A 24,296-nucleotide genomic window follows, 5' to 3' on the forward strand; every position below is an offset into this window, starting at 1 on the left:
GAGGCTTTTTCGAGGGCATGTTGTTGTTGGAAGAGAGAGCGAGCGACCGGGGGGGAGGAGAAGAGAGAGCAGGGGGAGGGTAGAGGGTAGAGGGGGGAGGGGAGAGGAGAGGGGAGAGGGGAGAGGGGAGAGGGGGGAGGGGGGAGGGGAGAGGGGAGAGGGGGAGGGGAGAGGGGGAGGGGAGAGGGGGAGGGGAGAGGGGGAGGGGAGAGGGGGAGGGGAGAGGGGGAGGGGAGAGGGGGAGGGGAGAGGGGGAGGGGAGAGGGGGAGGGGAGAGGGGGAGGGGAGAGGGGGAGGGGAGAGGGGGAGGGGAGAGGGGGAGGGGAGAGGGGGAGGGGAGAGGGGGAGGGGAGAGGGGGAGGGGAGAGGGGGAGGGGAGAGGGGGAGGGGAGAGGGGGAGGGGAGAGGGGGAGAGGGGAGAGGGGAGAGGGGAGAGGGGGAGGGGAGAGGGGGAGGGGAGAGGGGGAGGGGAGAGGGGGAGGGGAGAGGGGGAGGGGAGAGGGGGAGGGGAGAGGGGGAGGGGAGAGGGGGAGGGGAGAGGGGGAGGGGAGAGGGGGAGGGGAGAGGGGGAGGGGAGAGGGGGAGGGGAGAGGGGGAGGGGAGGAGGGGCAGAGGGGAGGAGGGGGGAGGGAGGGCTTGAGGCTGAGGGAGGGCTTGAGGCTGAGAGACGGCCACGACCGGTTGCCGGGGTAACCCTGTCGCGCCGCCCCGCACACCCGAGAGCCCCGCTCTCGAAGCCCCAGCCGCCCTGCCCCCCCCGGCCGACAGCCCCGCTCTCCAAGCCCCAGCCGCCCCGCACTCCGAGAGCCCCGCTCACCAAGGCCGAGATCCGCATTCTCGAGAGCCCCGCCCGAGCCGAGCGCGGAATAGAGAGAGACGCCGCGTCTCACCTGCTCCTGCTGCGCGCGCACCCTGACCCTCGTGGCTGACGCCGTTGCCCCGGGTAACGTGACACGGGGGGGGGGGGGGCGGGCGGGTGAGGAGCTTAGCAGAAGCCCAATTCCCTAGCTCGGGCCTGGCTGGGCAAGAAAGGCCCAGGCTTTCAGGCCTAAAAAAAAAAAACGGGAAAAGGTAGGAAAAAGAATCTTCAGGTTAGAGAAAATATTTACAAATGAGTGATTTTTTTTTAAAACAATTTAATAAATTCAATTTTATTTTGCTAGAAATGTATATTTGAAAAGAAAGACGCAGAAAGCAGGAAAAAGAATGGAAGCAAGATGGCGGCTACTCACCTCGGTTCAGAACGATAAGGCCCGCCCACACACGCACCGATTGGTCGACCGTCAGGTGACCAAAGCGTAGGATTGGTCAATCGTCCAGTCACTCGACCGTAGGAGGGCCCAGCCGCACGCGGCAGCAAGCCGGCGTACGATTGGTCGACCGAGGTCACACTGTCGCTAATGAGCAGATAATGAGATGCTAATGAGCGGAATGTTGAAGGTTTTTCGGATACCGCGGGCGCGATTTTAGCCCGGCCGAAACGTAAATACGCTTTAGACCGTTTTGGAAAGGTAAGCTTTCTTTCGACGTAACGCACGCGTAGGTACGCCCTGTAACTTTCGAGCGCATAGCCGCCCAGACGCACACGCGATGACAGACAGATAGAGAGACAGGACAGAAGCATCGCTTTATATATATGATTTAAAAAATGTGATTTAAAAAAAAAAATTATTTGAAGATTTAGTGGTGTTTTGGGGCTTGTAGCATTTATAAGTTTGATAGCCCTTCTTGTCAAACTTATGAATGAAGCATTCCCTGCTCAGATTGGCTCCCCATGGCCCACGTGATCCCAGGGGATGCATCGAACTAACTGCGCCCCTGGGATACACAAGCACTGCGTGCCGGCAGTTGGAGCAGGCCCAGAATCGGAATTCCACGGGGGCCCACAGCTCAACGGCCGGCGCGCAAGTTAAGTGCAGGTCGGGGGCTTACACCCGCGGGCTTACACCCGCGGGAAGCCCTTGACCCGAATTTATGGGCCATTAGCTCCATGTGAAAAGGGTGAATATAACTTTTTGGATGCCTGTTATTTATAGTTGCATATATAGACCCAAGTGAGGAAGGAAAAACCATAAGCAATTTGAAAAAAATGTTTTAGTAATGAGACTGGTCTGTTGATTGCTGGTTTCATCATAATAAAACAAGCCATTGTGATCCTTGCATATTGCTGATTGGTAGCTGTTCCTACCCTCCCAGTGAATGGAAGCGGTTTTTCATTGCTTTCCATTTTATCAGTAGGATATTTAAGTCTATCAGTATTAATTGAACAGTGGTTATTTTACCTAATCAGCGGTTTTTGCCTACTGCACACTTTTGTAATGTGATGACCATTTTTAAAAGGTCACGGTCACTTTTAAGAAGCATGATCGGTGGATCCCTGCTGTTCATGTAATATCCGGGCTCTGGAGCATGGTCGAGATGTTTAGCTGTTTTCTTGGCCCGTCCCCTAAAGCCAATCATTGCGAGGACTACTATTCCAATCCCATCCTTTAAGATTAAACTCTTCATAGGTGGTGTTTCGGATTTCTTTTTGGCTGCTAGATTGAACCCACCAGGATTGTCCGAGGGAGGGAAGAAAAAAATTGGTCCAAGTGTTCACATTTTGAGTTGCCCTGAAACTACATATCTTAATGTCAGAACAAACCACTTTATGGGTAGCTTCTTGATCATTTTAACATTCCCGAGACATTTTTACATACCTGAGCTGCACTGCTGTTCTTCATCTCTGTAAGCAAATCAAATCCGTGCCTGACTGTCACAGCTGGCTGCCCAGCCAACAAGCCAACCCGCATTATAGCGACTCGAATCCGTGTTAACCAGTCCTGACATGTCTGACGATTTGTGTAGAAAAATGTCCTAATAACCTGCAATGTACGATAAATCATACACAGCTAAAATCTCAACAATGAATGTCAATAATGCAATGCAAAGTATATATGTATATTATTGTTTTCTGCAAATCTAAGTCACTTAAGCAGTCCATACAAATGCACTTAAAACTTAGCCTAAAAATTTGATATTAACCTTCGGTGGTGCCATAAGTGCATTAGCACATCCTTCATATGCATTGTACATCAACTTTTCAAGGTTTTCCAAAAACTGAAGTAGAAGAATAAGCCTCAGCTGGTTGCTAGTATGTCCATCATCATTGTCAGCAGCTGTCCACTGGCTTATGTCGTGATCAGGGTTCAAAGTATGAGCAGCCAGACTCCTAATAATACCTGGAATTTTGAGAGAGAGTCAAGAGCCCATTATTAGTAATATACAACCACTAGATGTTGCTGTCATTTCTTAACAATTTTAAAGAAGTGAACTCAACACTGACAGACCCGATGTGCCGGATGACCCATGTCTGTGCTGTAACGTTCTAGGATTGTATAAATGCATCTAAAGTTCACGCAGAGCAACATAAATTAGATTCTCATTTGGTAATACTTGCAGGCAGAGCCTCTAACTGCATGCAACCTCAAACTTTTCTTGGTATTAACTCTCAAAGAACTGTGTTGTAGGTGTTTAACCAGCTAATGTTACATGACACTTAACATAGAAAAATCCTATCATAGCGCCACCTACAAGCATAGCTGGCACTGTAGTTACATGTTGACATTTATAACGGCCCCTCAAGTTCCGGGTTTCTGCATGCGTGAAAACCCAGAACTTGCGATGTCAAGTTTCACTTGGACAGATCCACCGCATCCGCTACAAAATCACTTTCCCTGGCGCAGAGTTGGGCTATTTGCCCAGCGAATGCCCATGAAACACTTACGCCTGGTAAAAGCAGGCATAAGGCCTTCTTTTACCAGTGTAACGGTTAAAATAAATGTTAAAATAATTTTTTTAATGATTTAAACAAACATTCACATACATTTAAAATTAGTTTAGGTAAATTTTGGCCCGTTTTAAAATGTTTGAATTTATTATTTTTTTTTAATGCAAATTTTTATTTTAAAAGCTTAATTAAAGGGTCTTTTAATTAATTTTGAACATGATAATTTATTTTTATTTATTAAGGGGTGTGAAATTTTATTTATTTGGGGATTTCTATTCTGCTTATGGGGATTCGGTATGTAAATGGAATCCTCATAAGCATCATAGGAATCCCCTTTTTGATTGGTTGGCCTGGCCCACGTGATCCCAGGGGCGCTTGCGAACCGCATGCGCCCCTGGGCCTTTACGCAGGCGTACGCCTGCAGGCCCAAGAGTCCGAAGCTCCAGATACACCAGGTTAAGTTCGTATGATTTCTTCCGCGGTTCGGAGGTGTAGGTCAGCGGCAAGCCTCCGACCGCAATTTCCGCTAACACTATCAAGATAATGGATTTCCTTCATATAATATTTGCATTGCGACACTGCAAAATAATACCATACTACTACACACTGATCCAATTACCTTCAATTGTCTGGAATGTATCTTGTGCCCTACCCAATGGTGTCCGTAGCTTCGAAAGCACTGTAAATTGTGCTGCTTCCCACACAGCCCATTGCCATAACACAGCCTCAGTCTTCAACAGGTTTCGAGGAATAGACGACTGATCGCATTTGTCCAATCTCTGACAGCTGTGAAACAGTCTCTCCAGCCAATGATCTTTGCTGAAAGAAGTACAGAAAAGCTTACACCAGTTTTACAGAATATTAATCCAGTACATTTTTGGAGACAATCAGGAACATTTGTATGTGTGTTCGAAGTAATGTGCCAATTGAGACTTATACATAACAAATGTTACAAAAAAAACTAGCATATTTAGATTATAGATGGAATTTGAAAATAAAATTAAAACTTTACCCAATTCTGTGACAGCTTCCATACAAAATGAAACTAATAAGATCAGAGAAGTCCTGAGGATGAAATGTGTTACTTGGAGCTTTACTCATATGACTACTTATGGCCAATGAGATCCCTTGTACCTCTGTGTGATTGTTGTTACTGTAAAGAAAAATTACATTAAATTTTACAACCAGTATCCTATCATTTACCCATCATGCATAAAGTACAATTTTCATTAAAAACTGCATGGAGTAGAGTCTACCTTTATTGTCAAAGAAATGAACTGTTCCTGTATTTAACAACATCCAGGATTATACACTTAGAACCTTCATTGTAATGTCTTTAAAAATGAACAATTCCTTTCCTGATGTCAGTTTAAGTAGTCTCAAACTGTTTCCAATTTATGATTGGAGATATAACTCAAATTAAAGCACCTTTATTCAGCCCCATTAAGGAAATACATGACAATCTAAAAAACCATGACTACTGTAGTAAACAAGTAGGTTTTTGCTGGTTTCCCAGCCCTCTGCTCTGCCCAAGTTCCATTTTGTTCCTGCAATGATTTTTCCCCAACCATCTGGAACAAACTTGGACCGGAGCAGAGTTAAGTAGGCTGAAGCAAAACATCAGGGATTGAGAAACTGGATTCAGAATTGGCCAGTTTAACACCAATATGTTAGAATGCAAAAATTACAAAAGTTGTTTACTAGTTTATCAACATAACCTGAGTTATGGCATATTGGTTACATTCAACAATGCACATCCTACCTACCAATACTTCAAACAAACTAGAATGTCCAGTGGAAGCTTTTTTTGCCAATTTTTTTTTTTATTGTTGGTTGGATCGAACTCTTACCAGTTTGTTAAAACAGCAGAAGTACAGGCTTTCAGCTATAATGCTGGAAGGTGCAAAATGCTAAGTGTGAATGGCAGCAAATCAGCTGAATAAGCAGCAAACAATGACAATTTACTGAATGGTATTTTGCTGATTCAATTCAGAATGCAACATTTCTGGATTATCCAGCTCATAGATATTTAGTTTAACGACTCACGGATTAACTAGTGCAATTACCTTTAGATCAACAAATAGATAACTCGATTCAAATCAATAATTAAAAGGGATGCTTAAAACATTTTCTTTTAAAGTCATTCATACCTTAAAGCAACATCCAGAGGAATAGTCTTCAGAAGTTTCCCGAAAGCCTGCCTAACACGAACTCCACAGTGGACAAGTTGCACACGGCACACATCAACACACCTATTTAAAAAAACTAACTTAATTAAAGTTGTGAGTTTCAGATATGGCTCCTAATTAATCAGTACTGAAAGAATTCATACAGATCAAAGTGCAACTAAGGATAAGAATTTTTTTTTAAATTCAAAATTATACCTTCGCAAGAGGTCATTTGGCAATGAAGCAGAAACAATTTGCAGGCTGCTGCATGCTTGCAAGCAGAAAGAAGCATCTTCATGAACAGCTGTTTTAAAAAAAAAAACAGGGTAAGAGTTCAAACAGTTTAAAAAAAAATGAACAAAAGATTTCTGTCAATCAATAACTTACCATTTGATAACAACCCTTTGCAGAACTTGTGAAAAGATGGGATAGCAAACAAGGGAGCATAAGTTTCCGATTTCTTCATTAAAATGGTTACTTCTAATGCCCAGGTTAGTAATAATTTCCTGATGAGACACCCAAAAATAGGTTTTAAAAGAAAGTGAAACCTAGTACATTGTAAATTCTACATTGTATTTAGAAACTATGAAAATAATTCTGATCAAAAATGTATTTGTTCAACTTGTAAAAAGCAATCAGAAAAGCTGGTTTACCTTGCATCGTGGTTCAAAATATCCTTACTGAGCAATGCTCCTAAAAGATTCAGTATGATGGAAAAGTGTTTTTTGGTTGCCATGGTGACAGTACTGATGACAGCGCCATCAAACAGAGAGGGCGATGATGAACTGAGACTGCTGGATATAAAATGGTCATGCCTGCAAACATAAAACCAACTGAACAATTTCCATTCCACTTGGAACTGGTTGGGATTTTGCAAATATATCAAAAATGACAGCACAATTCTTTCCAAATGTAATCGAATAATGAATGAGCAATTTTAGTAAACTGCATGAGATTGCTCAAATTTCCAAGAAAAATGGATAGTTCAACTGAATTCAAACTGTTAAAACATTTATAGAGTCTTTAATGTAGAAAAATTGTTATATATTTGTATGATGAAGTTATACAATTTCATTTAAAAAATATAAAATACAAGAAGCCAAGCAAAGCCTGGTAGGTGCATGTAATGGCACCCATGTGAAGCTGGCAATCTTCTGGAGTACATGAGATACTTGCCCAATAAACAGTTTTTTTTTACCCTCTGGTCCAAAATTCTCAGTTCTCCTTGCTGCATGCCCATAATATGCTGCTGACCCCTACTCCCTATAATACTGATCTAAAACTTTCCCAACCACTTTCCCTGATTGGAACTGTTGTTTCCACGGAGTGACAATAAACCAGTTTCAGAGTACAGGTAGACTATCCTTTATCCGAAAACCTCGGGACCAGCCGAGTTTCGGATAAAGGAGAATTTCAGATTTCGGAAGGTGGGTCGGCGGGGGTCCGCGGGGGGGTCGTGCGCACGACTTACGCTGACGCTCAGCGTAAGTCAGTCGGGGTCGGGGCCGGCGGGGTAGGGGGGGGTCGGCGGTTGTCAGGGCTGGCGGGGTCCGCGGGGGGGTCGGGGCTGGCGGTTGTCGGGGCTGGCGGGGTCCGCGGGGGGGTCGGCGGTTGTCGGGGCCCGCGGTTGTCGGGGCTGGCGGGGTCGGCGGTTGTCGGGGCCCGCGGGGGGGGTCGGCGGTTGTCGGGGCTGGCGGGGGGGGGGGGGTCGGCGGTTGTCGGGGCCGGCGGGGGGGGTCGGCGGTTGTCGGGGCTGGCGGGGTCGGTGGTTGTCGGGGCCGGCGGGGTCCGCGGTTGTCGGGGCCGGCGGGGTCCGCGGGGGGGTCGGCGGTTGTCGGGGTCGGCGGCTGGGTCGTGCGCACGACTTACCCTTTATCCGAACTTCCGCAACCGGAACCCTCTAAAAACCGAAGGTTTTTTCGTTCAGCGTAAGTCGTACGCACGACTTACGCTGAACGAAAAAACCTTCGGTTTTTAGAGGGTTTCGGTTTTCGGAAGTCCGGATAAAGGGTAGTCTACCTGTACAATGGAGGTCAGACTAGTCCCTACCTCCCAACAGCATTTGCTGAATGTAATCCTCAAAGAACATAACTTTATCTAATCATCAATGCTTGCCTGATTAGTGTAATCAAGTGGACATTATGGTCAATTTTTCCCAAATGAATGAAAAATCAGAGTTCAACACTGCTTTTGATTATTGTGCCACCCAAGAACATAAATTAATATTCAAATAGTAATAGCTCCAGTAGTTAGATCACTTAATTTCAGTGAATAGGAGAAATATTAATGGAAATTTCATCACATATGGTAAAGCAAAAAGACTTTGAAAGGACAATCCAAAGAATTTACATTAATTTGCCAAGAACAGACATCCAAAGTTCAACATACCTTGTACAATGTGAATATAAAGTGTACAGGACTCCATACTGGATGGCAGGATAATGAACTGCAAGATTGGCATGTACAATTGTAAGGTTATCACTGAGGAGGGCAAACACAGTGGGGGAAAGAGCCCACATCTGTAAAGAAAAGGCACAAAGCACTATTGAAAATAATTTGCAACCCTAAATGTACAATTATCCCACAATAAGTTGCACAGAAATTTCTCTGAAATTAAGATGTACTTTTGCAACTTCTTAATTTGTAGTGTTGCATGTTTCAAATGTAGACTTTAAAACATTGGTCCTTTAAAACCTTATGTACATTTTAGGGCTGGAAGCCACTGAAACACATTATGGCACAGACTGGGAGGATGCAAGATTCTGCTTACCATTTTCCAGATGGTAACATTTCGAGTCTGTTGTAGCCTTGTGGAGTGTTAGGGGCACAGCATTTCTCATAGGAAAGGAAAAGTGTGGGAAAATAAAGCAGTCAGCTACCCCCACAATGTTCTCATTATATGTAACCCTGGAGTGGCATTGACATACAGCCTGGAGCAGACCTCCAGCTTATCCTCTCAGAAAGGGAGACTTTGGAGTGGGTGTGATGAAAGTTTAGGAGAAGAGATTCAGTCACAGGACTAGTTTCATTTTACCAGGAAGCATGCAAGTACATAATTAATACAACTTTCATATTTGCACAATACTTACACCAATCAAGGAATTTTTTGCATTTCCAATTGTAGTAAGGGCACTTAAATCAAATAGTATTATAAACTCTGCACTTTCTTCTTTGAATGTTATGTCCCTGAAAGCTTCATGCTGTATCTCTGAACAGACCAGAGGAAGAGTCAGGTCTTGAAGGAGACTGTTCAGTGCACAGGTCATTTCCCCCAAGATAAGTTTGTAGGCAGTCTCTAACACAGGAATATTCTTCAGGCTTAGCACAGCTTGATATACAAACTGTGCTGCTGAAACAACCTGGATAGGAAAGAATGGACAGTTTTATGTAAAATATTGCTGTTATACAACTATAATATTTTTTTTTTTTTTTTTTTTATAAATAAAAACAGCATTAGATCTCTATTTGCAAATTTCATTTGGGCAGAAAGACTTTTGAGAATTTCACCAAAAATATTTGAATAAAAAATAGTATAAATCAATCAGTAAAAGGGGTTCTGATTGGTACAATGTTTGAAACAGAAATTTAGGATATTATTCCTTTCATTCCACTTGCATCCAATCTTCACTGCGGCAATTTAGTTTGTAGCAGCGTAAAAGGTGGCAAGTTGTTGAGTCAATGAGGGTGAATTTCTTCAGGGCTTCTCGCGTTGCGCCACTAACTTGGGTGGAAACCCCAGTAACACATGGAAATGGGGTGTCCACCAAATTTACAGCAGCACAGCAAGAGAAACCACAAGGAAATTCACTCCCCTTATTTTGACAGTCAACATAATTTTGTAAATTGGGTGTTTTTCATTACTGCCTCAATAGCCACTCAGGAAAAAAAGCTAAACAGTATTCAGAACAAAAAAGAACTCAGCTTGCTGCTCAAATGCAGCCTTTAAGAAATCAACTATAGCAACACAGATTATGCTCGTTTACTCCTATATTACAATGGAGGCTTTGCAGTTTGAAAACATATTTCAAAACAGCAAATTCAAACTAGTAACCATTGAACTCAGTGCACTAGATACAATGGCTCATACTTGCCTAATTAACATAACTTGACAGCAGCCAGTTACCTAAGCTTTGAAAGAACAGCTCAGTAGTTCGCAGTTTGAAAGGATATCTGAATATTTCATACATTATCCAAAAATAAATAGGCGCATTAGCATTTAATTACTTATAAAAAGGGGAAGATTGGGAATTGACTTTTTCTACACCAATCACTGTGATCTTACTGTATAAGTCGCTATCATTGTCCTGTATGCATCGAAAGCGGCTCTGCAAAACATCAACCGCCCACTGAATCTGATGTGCTACTTCAAGCCAGCAACTTATTGTAGCAACATGTGCATGCCCCCCCTCTCCTTCCCAGGGGAAAAAATGCCAGTGAAGTGCTTACTAGAAACTATTACAAAATGTCCTGCTTTTACAAAACTTTCATGACATAAACAAAGCAGAAAAATATTCGAGAATAGCCTGATCACTACATAAACCACTTGAAAAGTCAATTTGTAGAATATTTCCAAATGACACAAACCTGCCATATATCCACCAGGCTCAAAACTGATCTTTCCTTTAGCCCAAACACATCAATTTACCATCAGTAGGAATTCTGGATATTCCCAAGCATCATCTCGCTATAAATGAAATTACCCCTGACCATGGTCCCAGCTTTACAGTTCATTGTAAAGCTCAATTGTAAAAACAGATGTTTTGCGTCATGTACAATATTCCATTCTATTTAAATATGACAACTATATATTCATTTCTACATATAGCATCCTATTGAAATTCAGGGCAACCTTAAAGACTGAAAAACACAAATTCTTAGCATATAGTGCTTCTTTCAAAGATTTACATCTTGGATGTATTCCCATTTTAAATTAATTTTGAAACTTTCAGTAAAAGCCAACTTCAAAATTATGTACAAAGTAGGAAACTTTACATGTATAAGCAGAGATCTAATAACTGATTACATTTTCACAATGTCCATAGCATACCAACATTCCACATGAAATGTCCATATCTGTCAGAGTAGGATCTTGCATTATTAAAGGCCACATTCAACTCTTATATCTGACCTCAGCCATACCTCTTTTTCCCTGTGAAAACGGAGCTGAAGTAACTTAGAATCTGGTGAGAACAATTTTTCAACAAATGATGCTGGCAATTTTGTATTTATTTGTTCCACAATCTGGAAAACAAAGTTTTTCAAATTACAGTATCACGTTACATAGGATAATGGACTTAAATGAACAGCATTTAACATTAACCTGGGATGGCAGGAATGACATATGAGGAGAGATTGTGTCGATTGGGCTTACTCTCACTGGAGTTTAGAAGATTGAGAGGGGATCTCATCGAAACCTATAAAATTCTGTCAGGCCTGGACAGACTAGATGCAGGAAGGATGTTTATGATAGCCGGGCAGTCCAGAACCAGGGGTCATAGTCTAAAGATAAGGGGTAAGCCATTTAGGACTGAAATGAGGAGGAATTTTTTCACCCAGAGAGTGGTGAACCTGTGGAATTCTCTGCCACAGAGGGCAGTGGAGGCCAGTTCATTAAATATATTCAAAAAAGAGTTGGATATATTTCTTAAGGCTAAAGGGATCAAGAGATATGGGGAGAAGGCAGGGACAGGGTACTGAATTTGGATGATCAGCCATGATCTCATTGAATGGCAGAGCAGGCTCGAAGGGCCGAATGGCCTACTCCTGCTCCTATCTTCTATGTTTCTATTATAGGTGGCAACCTTGGCTCAGTTGTAGCACTCTTGCCTGAGTCAGAAGGTTGTGGGTTCAAGCTCCACTCCAGATTTGAGCATGAAATCTGGGTTGACACTTCTAGATGATTTGAACTAAGGCTGACACCTTGGTGCTGTCTTTCAGACGAGATGTTAAATTGAGGCCCTCTCAGGTGGGCGTAAAAGATCTCAGAACTTTTTTGACAAGCAGGGGATTTCTCCCAGTGTCCTGGCCAAAATTTATCCCTCAACCAACATCACTAAACAGATTATTTTGACTTTGATTTCACTGGCCCTGAATTTGCAGTAATCGGCTTCCGGCGGGGAAATGCCTCCGATCCGCAAATAAAATGCCCGTGTACCTGGTGGTCCGGGATCCACGGAGACTCGCGGTCCTGGGCCTCTCCGGGTACCTGTGGGTAGAGGCCCACGTATCCCAGGGAAGCACGCAGTTTGCAAGCACCCCGGGATCACATGGGTCGGCCCAACGAATGAAAGAAGGGAATCCCCATTCATGCTTATGGGGATTCCATATGTATGGAAATCTCAAGCATGAATGGGATTACCCCCAAAAATACATCTACACATCAAATAATTTTTTTAAAAATTACATTTAAAATTAATTAAAATGCCATTTAAATATTTAAAACAAAAATTTATTTTCAGAAAAGGGTTAAAAATTAACATACCTTATTGGACAGGGTTTGATAAAAAAATTAAACTCTTACATTGGTAAAAGCAGGCCTTACACCTGCTTTTACCAGGCGTTAAGAATTTCACAGGCATTCGCTGGGCAGAAGTTGTGCAAATAACCCAACTCTCCGCCCACGGATGCCCTTTTCCCGGGGATGCATTGGATCTGTCAAGATGCATTGGATTCTTGACAGATCGCAAGTTCCGGGTTTTCGCACATGCTTGTGTACACATCACGTACGCGCCCGTAGGGGTTAAAAATTACAGCCCATTGCTTTTTGTGGGGCCCAGTTGTTGGCAAATTGGCTGCTTGAATTTCTCTACAACCGTGGCTACACTTCCAAAGTACTTCATTGGCTATGCAGTGCTTTGGGACATCCTGAATTCATGAAAAGTGCTGTATAAATGCAAGTTTTTTATTTATTATGGAATTTAAATGTAATGATCTAGACGGAATTTTTCAACTATAGCTAATCATATAACTTATACAAAAATTTATATCCTCAATTATGTAAGCAGACTCACCAGTGTCAACAGGTTTAAGACAGAGATGATATACTCCGCACCAAACATCTGACAACCGTCCAGCTGATCCAACCCATAAGTAATGGTAATCTCACAATGTTTGGCTATATCAGAGTCCATACTGCCCAAGAGAACACAGACACATTCATTTGCAGCTGTCAATACTGCCTCAGAAAAGAAAACTTGTTTTGCCGTGGTTACACAATTCACAACTCTGAGGAGGACCTAGATTAAAAGAAAAACGCCGTTTAAACAAGATCCACTAAGCATTATAATCCAGTAAGTATGTAGAGATTTGTGAACATTCTTTGATATGGAGCTGGATAAAGAAATAATCTAGACTTTAGCTTTAATAAACTAGGTTGTTACTGATCCAAAGAATCCTACTTGCCATGCTTTTTTGAATCCTTCTAAATTTAATCAAAAAACAAAGCAGAATTTTTACTGAAAAACGAGTGCTAAATCACATTTCCCATAGTAAAGGAAGAACTAAAAAAAAAGCTAAGTACAAAATTGATCTAAATACATTCTTACATCTGTCACGTAAGCCTCAGTGATTGGAGGTCCTCTAATCGGGCTGAAGCGTTCTCCAATGCTTCTCACTACAGTGCTGAACACCCTTAGCAGTGCTGCTAACTTTGGTAACGAGACTGAAGGAGGTGGAATATCTTCATCAACAGACTCCCCAGAGGCCACATGACTAAGGTCCTGTAAATGCAAATAATCAGTCAATTCGTTCACCATTTAGGAACTGTAAAGAAAACAATTTTCTATGGATCCTTTTATCATTCAATAGGCAGAGCACACTGGCCAGAAATTTGCAGCAACTGAGATATTGGCAACTATCGCCATAAGACAGTTGTTCACCTCACACTGATCCAAAGCCAAAATTGGCTGGGAAATTCATCATCATACGCCACAGTGACGATAGTGGTGATCCAAGAAGCTTTGGAGTTGCTCTGCCACTCAGAAGCAGGCCAGTTGCATACACAGGTCAGTTTCAGTTGGTGCTACCGCTCAACATCCAAAAATGACAGATACGTCACTAAGTTAATCGCACTTTTACTAGGTGCGAACATCTGATTGAAGCTGCTTGAACTGCCCAAAATAGTCGGCGGGCTTAATTTGGTAATTGATGCCTATGGTGCTGGGCAGCCGTCAGTGATAAGCGCGGATGGTGAAAGTGGTGGGGTCTGCATCTCATTATCGTCCCAATAGTAATGGATTTATTGAACTACTCTCCAGCGCGTTTCTGAAATGGCATCCCTGCAAGCAGCGATAAAACTGGCCTTAATGCAGCAAATTTGCCAATGCCACTGTGTTTAATCAACGGCAGAGCTTGCATAATGATCCTTTCCTTATGTTTCAGCACTGGTTCTGGAGGAGCGGCACTGAAGTCCCAGTAAATTATGGTGTCGCTATATAACAGTATTCACTAGTGCCATTAACTTCCTAGGACTTTAGTGGCAATAGTAATGGCATTCGCCATTATTTTGCTATTATGGCACATAGGTCGAGCAAATTTCCAGAGACTGAATTTTATGGACAAATATCTTGTAGTCCATACAATTACAGCCAAAGAAAAGGCTTTTCAAACATTTGAAAGTATGACCCAATATGAATGAGCAATTTTGAGTTCATATTTTGAAACAGGTAGCTTCCACTGACAGTGAATACAGTGATAACTATGGATCTAAATAAGCAGTTTCAAAAGTCAATAGAAAATTACCGATTTTATACTTGATATAAAGATGTGGATCACAGCTTACTTCAACCAAAATGTTTGGATGTTTATTTCTATGTAGACAATAAGTGGAAAACAACTAGCAAATGGGAAATTTTGTCCTGTTATATACTCCGTCCTTTACTTGAATATACACCTCATTCTCGCACTTGGAAAAACTGTATCTACCATACCTCAGCATAAGCCTCCATATCTTCCAAGAACTGCCCCAGAAGAGTTGTGGAAAATCCAAGATCGGCTACCCAGAACTGTTCCAAGCACTGCAGCCAACCTTTGGAACAAATAAAAAAATAAACCCCATTAAGTTTCAGTTTGTTTTGTACAAGAGCCCTTAAAACAAAAGCAAAACCTTCATAGAAGAACCAGTGGCAAAAAAAATTGGTATGAAAATTATTTTTTAAAAAGCTAGTAAGACCCTAGCGAGCAATCAAACTGAACAAAAACATTACTAGGCATCAGTAAGTGACTTTTATATCAAGTGCAGCATAACAATTAGAAAAAATACATCATTTACTGTTAAAATTCTTGGCATGAATACCTGCTGATATTGCAGATTTCTCAAACTAGCAGTTCAATTAACTATCTTCACTGTTAAAAGCCAACAACAACTTTTTATATAGCGCCTTTAATGTAGTAAAACGTCCCAAGGCGCTTCACAAACAAAATTTGACACCAAGACACACAAGGAGATATTAGGGCAGAAAAGCTTGATCAAAGAGGTAGGTTTTAAGGAGCGTCTTAAAGGAAGAAAGAGAGGCAGATAGTTTTAGGGAGGAAATTCCAGAGCTTCCTGCCTTGGCAGCTGAAGGCAGCCACCAATGGTGGAGCGAATAAAATCGGGGATTCTTAAGAGGCCAGAATTGGAGGAGCACAGATATCTTGTAGGGTCGTAGGGCTGGAGTACATTACAGAATTAGGGAGGGGCGAGGCCATGGAGGGATTTGAAAATAAGGATGAGAATTTTAAAATCGAGGTATTGTTTAACCGGGAGCCAATGTAGGTCAGCCAGCACAGGGGTGATGGGTGAATGGGACTTGGTGCGAGCTAGGACACAGGCAGCAGGGTTTTGGATGACCTCAAGTTTACGGAGAATGGAACATGGGAGGTCGGCCAGGAGTGCGTTGGAATAGTCAAGTCTAGAGGTAACAAAGGTATGGATGAGGGTTTCAGCAGCAGATGAACGGAGGCAGGGGCAGAGTCAGGTGATGTTACAGAGGTGGAAATAGGCAGTCTTCGCGATGGCTTGGATATATGGTCAGAAGCTCATCTCGGGGTCAAATATAACACCAAGGTTGCGAACAGTCTGGTTCAGCCTCAGACAGTTGCTAGGGAGAGGGGTGAGTCGGTAGCTAGGGAACGGAGTTTGTGGCGGGGCCCAAGACAATGGCTTCGGTCTTCCCAAAACTTAGTTAGAGGAAATTTCTGCTCATCCAGTACTGGGTGTCGGACAAGCAGTCTAACAATTTAAAGACAGTGCAGGGGTCGAGAGAGGTGGTGAGGTAGAGCTGGGTGTCATCAGCGTACACATGAAAACTGACGCTATGCTTTTGGATGATGTCGCCGACGGACAGCATGTAGATGAGAAATCAGAGAGGGACAAGGATAAATCCTTGGGGACACCAGGGGTAACTGCATGGGAGCAGGAAGAGAAGCCATTGCAGGTGATTCTCTAGCTATGACTGGAAAGCCCATTCATATCCTTAAAAATTCACGTGTTATTTTGCTAGGTACAGCTAAAGGTTAATGGCGACTACTAAGTACTGCAGTAAAATAAAAGTACTAAGTTGCATCAATAGATGGATAAAATACAAATCAAAAGAGGCTGTTATACTGCTGTGTAAAGCCATCATTCTTTACACTGTTTAAATAATTCAAATACATAATTTCAAGTGAAACATGATTAATTGATCAGCTTATTGCAATATTCTTAGTTGCACTGCATGGTTTTTGGTTTCTAATTTTAGAACTTCAGCTTATACAATTATGATTATCTTGATCTTGCCGTCAACACCATCTTGAAAACCTGCCATTTTCAGCTAAACTGAGCAATGCTGTTCAAATAATAAACATTTATAAATAGCAGGGTCTGGTAATCTACCAATGTTGTACAGCAGCAAATAAAATGATCTTACCTGACACTTGTTGCGTAAGGGATTGCTTCTGGGTGTGATCTATATGCCATCCAACAAGTATATCTACAGTGTCCTTTAGGATTCAAAAGCATCAGGTATTAATTTGCAGCTAAAATTCTTAAAAGACTATGTAATGTCATTTCTCTCATAATTCTTACCCTAAAGTTGGTACTAAATATATGGGGGAAACAACGAGCCACCAATAAAATGCATTTCACACACTGGCACAGTAGCTCTGGGGTATCCACATTTTCCAAAACAGACTGTAGGCTGATCATCACCAGCTAGGAAGATGGAGAGTTAAATTAGTTCCAACAAAATAAATGCTGCGCTGTAGCAAGGGTACAAAAGAACATAAGAATTAGGAGGAGGAGGCCATCCGGCCCTGCAAGCCTGCGCCGCCATTCAAGATCATGGCTGATCTTCGACCTGAACTCCATTTTCCCGCCCAATCTCCATATCCCTTGATTCCCCTAGAGGCCAAACATCTATCTATCTCAGCCTTGAATATACTCAAAGACTCAGCATCCACAACCCTTTGGGGCAGAGAATTCCAAAAATTTACAACCCGCTGGGTGAAGAAATTCCTCCTCATCCCAGTCTTAAATGGCTGACCCCTTATCTTGAGACTTTGCTCCCTAGATCTAGACTCTCCAGCCAGGGGAAACAACCTCTCAGCATCTACCCTGTCAAGCCCCCTCAGAATCTTATATGTTTCAAGGAGATCACCTCTCATTCTTCTAAACTCCAGAGTATAGGCCCACTCTACTCAATCTCTCCTCATAGGACAACCCTCTCATCCCAGGGATCAATCTAGTGAACCTTCGTTGCACTGTCTCAAAGGCATGCATGTCCTTTCTCAGAAAAGGAGACCAAAAATGTGCACATTACTCTAGGTGTGGCCTCACCAAAGCCCTGTACAACTGTAGTAAGACTTCCTTACTCTTGTACTCCAACCCACTTGCAATAAAGGCCAACATGCCATTTTCCTTCCTAACTGCTTGCTGTACCTGCATGCGAACTTTGTGTTTCCTGTAGGAGGACACCTAAATCTCTCTGAACACCAACATTTAATAGTTTCTCACCATTTAAGAAATTGTTTTTTTATTCTTCCTACCAAAGTGAATAACCTCATTTCCTGACATTATACTCCATCTGCCACCTTATTGCCCACTCACTTAACCTGTCTATATCCCTTTGCAGGCTCTTTGTGTCTGTCTCACAGCTTACTTTCCCACCTAGCTTTGCATCATCAGCAAACTTGGATACATTGCTCTTGGTCCCTTCATCCAAGTCATTAATATAGATTGTAAATAGCTGAGGCCCAAGCAATGATCCTTGCGGCATGGCACCCCACTAGTTACAGCCTGCCAACCGGAAAATGACCCGTTTATCCCTCTGTTTTTTGTCCGTTAACCAATCCTCTATCCATGCTAATATATTACCGCCAACCCCATGAGCCCTTATCTTGCGTAGCAACCTTTTATGTGGCACTTTATCATATGCCTTTTGGAAATCCAAATATACTACATCCACTGGTTCCCCTTTATCTACCCTGCTAGTTACATCCTCAAAAAACCCTAATCAATTTGTTAAACATGATTTCCCTTTCATAAAACCATGTTGACTCTGCCTAATCATATTATGATTTTCTAAGTGCCCTGTTACCACTTCCTTAATAATGGATTTCAGCATTTTCCCGACGACTGATGTCAGGCTAACTGGCCTGTAGTTTCTGGTTTTCTCTCTCCCTCCTTTCTTGAACAGCAGGGTTACATTTGCTACCTTCCAATCCGTCGGGGCCATTCTAGAATCTAAGGAATTTTGGAAGATCACAACCAATGCATCCACCATCTCTGCAGCCACCTCTTTTAGAACCCTAGGATGTAAGCCATCAGGTCCAGGGGATTTGTCGGCTTTTAGTCCCATTAGTTTCTCAAGTACTTTTTCTCTAAAGGTATTAATTACTTTATGTTCCTCAATCTTATTAGCCCCTTGGTTCCCCACTATTTTTGGTATGCTTTTTGTGTCTTCTACTGTGAAGACATATACAAAAGTCTCTGCCATTTCCTTATTCCCCATTATAATTTCACCTGTCTCAGCCTCTATGGGCCCAATACTTACTTTTGCTACTCGCTTCCTTTTTACATACTTGTAGAAGCTCTTACAATCTGTTTTTATATTTGCTAGTATACTCTCATTCTATTTTCTCCCTTTTTATTAATTTTTTTGGTCATCCTCTGCTGGTTTCTAAAGCTCTCCCAATCCACAGGCTTACTACTATTCTTTGCAACATTATAAGACTCTTTTAATCTAATACAATCCTTAACTTCTTTAGTTAGCCATGGATGGACCACTTTTCCCCATGGAGTTTTTATTTCTCAATGGAATGCATCTTCATTGAGAATTTGGGAATATTTCTTGAAATGTTTGCCGCTGCTTATCTACTGTCATACCTTTTAATCTAAATTTCCCAATCTACCTTAGCTAACTTGCCCCTCATACTGATGGAATTGGCTTGATTTAAGTTTAAGAATCTCGTTTCCGACTGAAGTATTTCACTCTCAAACTCAATGTGAAATTTTATATTATAAATCACTCTTGCCCAGAGGATCCTTTACTATGAGATTACCTGTCTCATTACACAATACAAGATCTAAAATAGCCTGTTCCCTGGTTGGTTCCATGACGTATTGTTCTAGGAAACTGTCTCGAATGCATTCCATGAACTCATCCTCCAAACTACATTTGTGTCTGACAATGGTTTACTACCATCTTCCAGGCTTTTTGGAAGTTTTAAAGTAGTTCATACAGAAAGTTTTCTACGAAGATTACACTCCAAATCTTTTGGAAAGTTTGATTATTGTAGAAAATGCTATGTAGTTCTGAACAAACTTTAATCTTACAGCTATTCTTCAAATTTCCAAATTACCAGACATCTCTAAATAAGTTTAACACATGACCACAAAATGAGAGTTTACAAAAGAGTATCAAAAGTGATCCTGTACAAAGACATTTCAGCTTTTGCACTTCAATTATTTATTTTCACTGATTTGAAGAAAAAAGATAGTAAAATGAAAGGCTAACCTGCATTACAGATGAAAATGCCTTCTTTTCTCCTGCAGTTTCCAGTGCTTTGTAGGTGGCACATAAGTATAGAAGTTTTACCTCATCTTTTGTGGAAGAGCTAAACTTGCTAAAAATCCACTTAAAGATCTTCTCAGCCTCGTAACTCAAAGATACACACAGCAAGCCAAGGCAACAAGCTCCTTCTTGTCGTAGTTCATGAAGTAGCTTACTACTGTTGATAACAAGTTAAAAAATATTAATGCCCTGCACTGCGCATATACACCAATGCTATATACACACACACACTAAAAAATAAATCACAAGCTCTGAATTTGTCATGAATTATAGCTATCCCCGAAAGTTCATAATTCCTTTCAATATTTAAACAAATGATGCGAGTTACAAACCTGAATACAAATTCTCCAACTTGTCATTAGGTACAAAAGGATTCATAAGCAAAGTGGCTGTTGTATAACTAACTTCTACCATTTCAAAAACATTGCTAATCCCACTTCTAAGTCACAAAATCAAGTTGCAACTATCCAGAGTTTGGTTTGCATCTATAATTCGTCATAAAGTAATCATTGAGACAATGGCTATCAAACATTAAGGATTACTTATTGCTTAATCAAACCTTACCTAACACCCATTACAGAGCCCAGAATGAGAAATCAAAACAAAATCAAGTCTACTACTCGAAGGTTAGGATCCGCCATACAAGGCCAGTGGTGCAGCACTCTGGTTTATTAAGGCAACATATTACAGAATTATACCCACAAATTAAACAAAAAAGCTGGAATAGCATGTTGGAGCACCAACCTACCGCATCACAAAGTGATATGCTATTCTACTAAGGTCCCAATTTCAGATGTAATACTCTGGTAAAGTGTATGATTAGAGAAAATATAAAAATCACAAAGAACATTTAACCTTCAAGATGTACCAAATATAGGGGGCAAAATTAAATGACCGAGTAGTATTTAAAGATTTCTTGAGCAAGTGCAAACATTGCCTCTTTTATTAGTTAAATGTGGAAGATTAAAAGTTACTCCACTTATGATTCATTGTACCCTCCCACCCCCAAAAGCAAATTCTGGGGCTCAGAAATACCGCTGGCTAAAACCAAACCAATGAATTTATATACAAAGCAAACTCTGGAATAATTTTTAGTGAGAGAATTATAGCCACGGAAAAAGTTGAGTTTCTTTATTAAAAAGTGCAGTGCCTTAAAAGGATAGCAAATTCAGCCAAAATTAGCATTCTTGTGTTTCACACATACCTCTCATTAAGCACATCCTGTATCGCACTTAGAGCATTATCTAGTTGCTTAATTAGAACCTGCAAAAAGATAAAATTGCAATTATCCAACAAAGTTAGAAAAACTTTCCTTATGTTCATATATACAGTAAACACATAGCTCAATAGTTTGGAAGAATAGAAAATGCTGGACATGCCCAGCAGCAACTGAAAAAGGATGTTAGCATTTTGTGTGTAGGCCCATCATGGAGGACTTGTTAACTTGTCCTTTCAGATGCCGACAGATGTGCATTTCCATTTTTTCTTTCTTTTTAACTTACCACTTTGTTTTCTGGCTGCTGAATAAACTCTTTCAGTTGCTTTAGTGTAGCCAGCCGACGCTCTCTGTCATCTTCACGGGAAATCCTCCGCAGAAGATTGGACAGTCGAGACTCATCAGAATAAGATAAAGATCGCTCTATAAACAGAATAAATTAAATGGTGACACAAAATTAACCAAAAACCTGGCGAATAATACCATAGGAACAGGAGTAGGCCATTCAGCCCTAAACCTGCTCCACCATTCAATTAGATCATGGCTGATCTGTATCTCAATTCCATCTACTCGCCTTGATTCTGTAACCCTTAAACCCTTGCTCAACAAAAATTTCATCAATCTCAGTTTTAAAATTTTTAATTGACCACCTTTTTGGGGGAGAGTTTTCCAGGTTTCCATTACCCTGTGTGTGAAGAAGTTCTTTCTGACATCACCCCTGAATGGCCTAGCTCTAATTTTAAGGTTATGCCCCCTTGTTCTGGACTCCCCCACCAGAGGAAATAGTTTCTCTCTATCTACCCTGTCAAATCCTGTAATCACATTAAACACCTTAATTAGATCACCCCTTAATCTTCTATATTCAAGGATTTACAAGCCTGGACTATGCAACTTGTCTTCATAATTTAACCCTTTTAGCCCTGGGGAATGTGCACTGCGCCCCCTCCAAGGCCAATATATTCTTCCTGAGGTGCGGTGCCCAGGAATGAATGCAGTGCTCCAGATGGGATCTAACCAGAGCTTTAAATAACTAACATAACTTCCACCCCTTTGTATTCTAGCCCTCTTGAGATAAAGACCAAAATTCCAGTAGCCACCACTAATCACATCCAGGTTGCCTCCAATTTCATGCCATTTTTGTTAACAATCTCTTATGTGGAACCTTGTCGCATGCCTTCTGGAAGTCCATATAAATAACACCCATAAACACGCCCTTATCGATCATGTTAATTATCGCCTCAAAAAATTCAACTAGTTTCATTAGACACGACTTGCCCTTTACAAGTCCATGCTGGCTCTCTCTGATCAGCTCATATTAGTCCAAATGCTCAGTCACTCTGTCACTAATAACAGATTGCAGTAACTTTCCACCACTGACGTTAGACTAATAGGCCTATAATTTCCTAGTTTATCTCCCGTACCACTCTTAAATAATGGAGTAACATTCGCCGTTTTCAATCCAAGGGGACAATTCCTGAATCGAGAGAATTTTGGAAGATCATGACCAACGCAACAATTTCCTCACCTACTGCTTTTAAAACCCTGTGGTGGAAACCATCGGGTCCTGGAGATTTCTCCCTCTTTAATCTCACTACCATTACCATTTTTAAAAAACTTAGAATCTAGTTAGTGCCTCCTCTCTATTTATTTTTTAGTTTTCCTTGCATCTCTGGTACATTGAAACATTAGACATGCTTCATTTAAGATTGTAATATTTAATGGAATACAATCAGCAACTAAAAATAATTTAGTTCCTTTCATAGATTAAAACTTGGGAATCCAGCAGTGAATGAGATCAGTAAGTCTAACAGTTAGTAATGGAGTCAGTTTCTGTATCCCCAGAATACAGTGTTCGCTCCGCAAAATTCTCATTTCAACTGAGGACTCGATGGATCCTGGTTCCATCTGGCTTCGCTACAAAAAAAGTGTGGTGATCTACAGGCTTCCTAAGAGCAGCAATGAAGTGGCAGAATGCATTAATTCAGAGATTAGAGAGGCTTCTAGTAAAAGCAGAGTTGTTTTAATGTGAGACTTCAATTTTCACATAGATTAGGAAGAGCAGAGTAACTCAAGAAAGGTAGTGAATTTCTTGACTGCATTAAAGATAGTTTTCTGGAGCAATATGTTCTAGAACCAACAAGAGAGCAGGCCATACTAGATTTAGTAATGAGCTAGACTTAGATAAATGTTCCCTTACTGTTAGGTTATCAACTAACAGTGATCATAATATGATCGAATTCAATGTTCAGTTTGAAAAGGAGAAATGTAACAGTTACTAAGATTCTAGATTTTGGTAAGGCTAACTTTTAACGGGATGAGACCGACAGCAAACTGGTCAAAACTATTATCGGGTAAAACCACAGATGAACAGTGGGAGGTGTTCAAAAAGAATTCAGCTTAATACAGGATCAGTATATTCCCCTAAGGAGCAAGAGCTCTACTTACCAAATAAAACAGCCATAGGCGACAAAAGGTGAGAAATAATATAAAATTAAACAAAAGTGTGCAAAGAATAGTGTAGATCTTCCCCAGTCCCCTGGATCTAAAGAACAGCAAAAGACGACAAAAAGAAATACTAAGAGCTGCAAAAAGGAATATGAAAAGAATCTTTTGAGGGATACCAAGATTAACAAAAAGTTTTTACAACTGTATTAGAAGAAAAAGGGTAGTCAAGGGTAATGTAGGCCCTTTACAAACAGATGCAGGCAATATTGCAAATTAAAATAAGGAAATGGCAGGCTTGCTGAATAATTACTTTGGCCCAGATTTTGTGGTGATAATGATGGTGAAACGGTCAGCGCGTTTGCCATCATTACCCCTCTGAAACTGAACAGCAATTTCTGGAGATAGCGCATGCACACAATAACATGGATATCCAGAAGTTGCTTTTTAAAGTTTATGATATTTCAGCTTCTACCTCAATGCCATGTGTATGTCCCAATTTTTATTTCGCCCTCTAAAATGATTAAAAAGTGAAGGAACTCAGTGTATTTTAGTTCCTAGTTTGCTGTCTGAGAATTCTTCAACATGATTGGCTGCGTTGCCATGGACCACAAATTCCATGCCAATGTGTTAGTCTTCACAGTAGAGGAAGAGGATAATATACCTGACAT

General features: G+C 41.3%; 1 protein-coding gene across 3 annotated transcripts in view; it reads right to left on the reverse strand.

The window, feature by feature from the left end:
- The window catches only part of smg1 (SMG1 nonsense mediated mRNA decay associated PI3K related kinase), a 177,176-nt gene that overhangs the window by 112,413 nt on the left and 40,467 nt on the right, over positions 1 to 24,296 (reverse strand). For 2 of the 3 annotated variants that reach the window (XM_086000817.1, XM_086000819.1), the window contains exons 4-22: positions 21,470 to 21,606; positions 21,172 to 21,230; positions 19,911 to 20,124; positions 16,982 to 17,107; positions 16,824 to 16,896; positions 14,865 to 14,962; positions 13,482 to 13,655; positions 12,948 to 13,172; positions 11,077 to 11,178; positions 9,027 to 9,296; positions 8,326 to 8,456; positions 6,591 to 6,752; positions 6,325 to 6,443; positions 6,154 to 6,241; positions 5,920 to 6,021; positions 4,782 to 4,922; positions 4,389 to 4,588; positions 3,025 to 3,221; positions 2,700 to 2,864 (exon numbers count right to left, since the gene is read on the reverse strand). In XM_086000817.1, the coding sequence (XP_085856943.1) occupies positions 2,700 to 2,864; positions 3,025 to 3,221; positions 4,389 to 4,588; positions 4,782 to 4,922; positions 5,920 to 6,021; positions 6,154 to 6,241; positions 6,325 to 6,443; positions 6,591 to 6,752; positions 8,326 to 8,456; positions 9,027 to 9,296; positions 11,077 to 11,178; positions 12,948 to 13,172; positions 13,482 to 13,655; positions 14,865 to 14,962; positions 16,824 to 16,896; positions 16,982 to 17,107; positions 19,911 to 20,124; positions 21,172 to 21,230; positions 21,470 to 21,606 (2,783 nt within the window). The remainder of the gene's footprint in view (positions 1 to 2,699; positions 2,865 to 3,024; positions 3,222 to 4,388; positions 4,589 to 4,781; positions 4,923 to 5,919; positions 6,022 to 6,153; positions 6,242 to 6,324; positions 6,444 to 6,590; positions 6,753 to 8,325; positions 8,457 to 9,026; positions 9,297 to 11,076; positions 11,179 to 12,947; positions 13,173 to 13,481; positions 13,656 to 14,864; positions 14,963 to 16,823; positions 16,897 to 16,981; positions 17,108 to 19,910; positions 20,125 to 21,171; positions 21,231 to 21,469; positions 21,607 to 24,296) is intronic. The other variant, XM_086000818.1, reaches the window with a different exon arrangement.

Source organism: Somniosus microcephalus, chromosome 11, assembly GCF_052327205.1.
Source record: "Somniosus microcephalus isolate GS21.2 chromosome 11, FLI_Smic_1.0, whole genome shotgun sequence".
NCBI classification, from domain to species: Eukaryota; Metazoa; Chordata; class Chondrichthyes; order Squaliformes; family Somniosidae; genus Somniosus; species Somniosus microcephalus.